This window comes from Thermobia domestica, chromosome 5, assembly GCF_964235325.1.
Source record: "Thermobia domestica chromosome 5, izTheDome1.hap1.1, whole genome shotgun sequence".
NCBI classification, from domain to species: Eukaryota; Metazoa; Arthropoda; class Insecta; order Zygentoma; family Lepismatidae; genus Thermobia; species Thermobia domestica.
Genome location: NC_137458.1, coordinates 27620736 through 27624593, shown reverse-complemented (window position 1 = coordinate 27624593; position 3858 = coordinate 27620736). Strand labels below are relative to the sequence as shown.

At 34.4% G+C, this 3858-nt stretch overlaps 1 protein-coding gene across 1 annotated transcript; it reads right to left on the bottom strand.

The window, feature by feature from the left end:
* Nucleotides 1–546: 546 nt before the first annotated feature.
* LOC145685012 (TNF receptor-associated factor 4-like) lies at nt 547–1944 on the bottom strand. Its single transcript, XM_081757352.1, has one exon. The coding sequence runs from the start codon at nt 1942–1944 to the stop codon at nt 547–549; it is 1398 nt and encodes a 465-aa protein (XP_081613478.1).
* Between the last annotated feature and the right edge of the window lie 1914 nt (nt 1945–3858).

Below are 3858 nucleotides of genomic sequence, written 5' to 3'. Positions count from 1 at the left end.
AATGACATAATTTCGCTTATTTCTATTAATATCGGGTTAGTTTGGTAGGTTGTGTTAGGTTTAACTACGTGCATCTTCCATTTCTCCTATAAATTTTGTATTTTTTAAATCCACTTCTTGACCCCTTCTGAGAAATATTTACCTGAGTGAGTGCATATGAAATATGACCGGTGATATTTTCCACCACCGGTGTATCTCTGCACTGTTTACAAGTGGAGCGCTACTACCATGATACCATGACAAGTGGTATTCAAACTTGTATCATCGTCAAAACCCACTCGTTTCCACTACTGTTGATGACGCGCCTGTTTCTTTGGGATGCACCCCCTCGCTACATACGGACCCCCGTTTGCCCTGTTCTGACTCGGTTAGATAGCATTCGTGCTTTTCAGTGGCGATGTAGCACAGGTTGGTTTCTGCTTTTTGCACTATTGTTTTTATACTATATGTCCAAGCGCTGTATTTATACGCAAATCGTAAAAGAATTGTGGTTTTTTATCAATTGTTTTTGATGGTCCCCTATTCATGTGTAGCATTTTAAAAATGCTAATCAACTTTTACTTCAAGAAATACTTCATTATTATTAGAAATGTAATTTCCACACTGTAGCTCCTGATTAGTAATAAAAGGTATAAAAGCAACACACACACCATACTTAGCAATAGGATAATTCACACAATCTCCACGTTTTTTAATGACACTGTTTTTATAATCTTTAAGATCAAGCAATTTTACAGTAACTTCTTTGTTGAAAGGCCATTGCAAAATCGAATCGTATTCCCCAGAACAAATTGCAACAGCGATTGATATAGGCCTACCGTTTAGATAGTGACTTCGATACACTGATAGTTCTAACTTGTACCCACAAGGTGAGTCATAAAAATATTCGCTACAAAGGTATCCACCTAAAGCATATTTTTCAGAAAAATTTGAAATTTTGTACAAATATCTTCCATTGCTTACTTTATGGTTAATTTCTAAGTTTCTTATTTTCGTAGCCTGATCCTCCACTTTAATTGAAAGCTCTTCTATGGTTTTCTTCATCTCTCCCACAGTTTTATTAGTAAGTTCTGCGTGATGAACACCCTCGTCTTCTATATGTCTTCTCAACTCTACAGGAAACCCTTTGAAATCACAACCAACACTTTCGTAGCTACACTGTGCGAAATGTTTTGTACATGCTTCATCCAGATGTTTCTTTACATCCTCTCTCTGAACACTTTCTCCACATTCGTCTGGACAATTAACTGGACATTTCAAGCATTTAAAATGATGGTCCTCTAACACCTCAAATTCAATTTCCTCTCTGCAATAATTACACCAAATTAATCTTTTAAGACATTCTTCCAATAAGTGTTGTTTAATCTCTCTCCGCGGCATTTCTCTTCCACATTTATTCTCACAGTAAATGGGAATTAAATTACAAATATTAAAATGGTCTTGGAGAACATCTGCTACCACTTCACACATACAGAATTCACATCTTACACTTCTCTTCTCGCATACGTTTTCAAGATGATGCATCATATAAAACTTCTGAACAGACGCTTCACATCTCTCACAGGAGATTAAAGAAAAATCGCAATTTTGAGTGTGTAATTCTAATTTTTCTTCTGGTAATTTCTTTTTACAATAAATGCACTTTGAAAAGTTTTCTCCAGAATGTTTCTTTGCATGCTCCGACAGCTTAAAGCGTTCTACTTTCAAGGAACATTTTGTACACTCCACCGTCTCTATCTTACACTGTCCGACGTGGTCATTACGTGCGTCTTCTGTGTCGAAATCTCGTAGACAGAATTCACAGCCATATTTCTCCACTTTACATTGATTATACAAAGTTACATTCGATTGTTGTGAATCACTATTTACACAAGTGAGGTGATGATGATTTAACTCTCCTTCAACATGTGTTTGACAATTGTGACAAAGTTTATATGTCGGCATTATTGCTATTGGACTAATATATAATTTTAATGTTTCTCAGAAAGCATTTATAAGGCTTAATTATAGAGGCACTGAATTGATAGACGCCAAAACATGGATACACATACTTTTTGGTGTCTTCATCACTTGCTGTCTACACAAAGTAAAAAAAGGGAGAAATAGTGGCAAGTTGTCTTTCTCACTCTCGATAGCATTTGAGCAATGGTATGTATATATTCAGGTATTACGTGGCACACAATTATTCGTGTATAGAATAAAACATTATAATTTAGTGACTTACATATCAACGTTTTGGTCACTGTAATCGCTGATTTTCCTATCAAACAACTTTCTTTGCTAACTATCCGTTGAAATCACTTTGAGGAGGAGAATTGCAAACACGTGAGTTCAACAGTGCTGCCAAATCGTAGACACTAGTCGCCTTATGCAGAGTCTTTTTGACTTATGATTAGCGTTATACTAAAGATCTCACTACTGTAGGAAACATTTAGTCGAACTCTTTAGAATGGAAACGTGAATATTTAAATGATGTAAGAAGGGTTGCTTGTATATTCATATAGTCTTTATTGCAGAAACTTCAGAGGATATCCAAAGCATTACAATCGTCAAATCTTAAAGTTACAGATTAAAATACATACAGAATATTTACAAAAGACAAAAAATGGATGTATAATTTTTTTTTTACAAAAAAAGGTTATTTACGGAATATTTACAAAAGGATCAGAAATTAAAATATATGAAATGTAGTCTTACACCTAGATATAACTGCAATACATATTGTAATATATATAAATTCTCGAATGTAATTCCAATAGAATACAAAGAATAACGATTTCAACACAATACAATATATGACTACTATACATGTCTACATGGGCGGCGATTAGGGGGGGCAAGAGGGGGCAGTTGCCCCCCCCCACTTTTTTGAAGTGACGCCTAAATTTATATAGTTTTATTTGGAAATGTAAACAGCGTGTTCACACAATTTGGAGAAAAAAAACTGACTTTTCCGTGACTTTCCATGAAAGTTCCAGATTTCCCTGACCTCTGAATAACTTAAAAATATAGAAAAAAGAAAGAAACCCCACCCTCTACACTCCCGATAGTTGGCCTTGTTCTCTTCCGCTTCTGTTTTTTTTTTTTCATTTTTTTCCCAAACGAATGTAAATTTACAAACATGTGCATTAGGGCGTTATTGATTTGGCCTACATATTATACAAATTGTAAAATTACAAAGTGTGCAGTATACAGAGTACTTAAGATATGGAAAAAATACACATTATAATACCAAGTAATAAATAGTTCATACATGATTTTACTGATTACTATATAAAAAAAAACATACACACACATTATGTAACACATACTTTTGCTGGTGCAGTTGTTAAATGCAACCCATTTAGAAATTTGTTTTCATTCTTTCTCGCATAGTTTTCTTCTCATTGATCTGAATATCCTTCTTGTTGTCTCCGCAGTTTAATTTTCTTTTCTTCTTCCTCCAACACTTTTAGTTGTTGCTGAATCTTCCGTTTCTCCCTCCTCTTCTAGTCTCCAGCATTTATTTCTCATTTCTTTCCCAAATACACCTGATACTGTCTCATTGAATTTCTCACTGAATTAGTCATACCTCTTGTAATTTTTAATTCTGATGGTCCACCTATTCTCATCGTAGAATCATATATGATCCGTTGAACCACCAGAGATTCTTCTTGTAAGTTCTCAACAATGAGAATTTTATTTATTGTGAAAACCACTTTCAAAAAATGCGTTTCCGTGAAAGAAGATAAAACACCATTTCATAACTGACCATAAGTCAACGAAGTTCTTCCCATTTCCTAAGACTAAGTAAAAAACTCATCAAGTCCAATACAATCTGTCATTGGCTATGTATTCACTCAAGTGTTCCTTAAATCT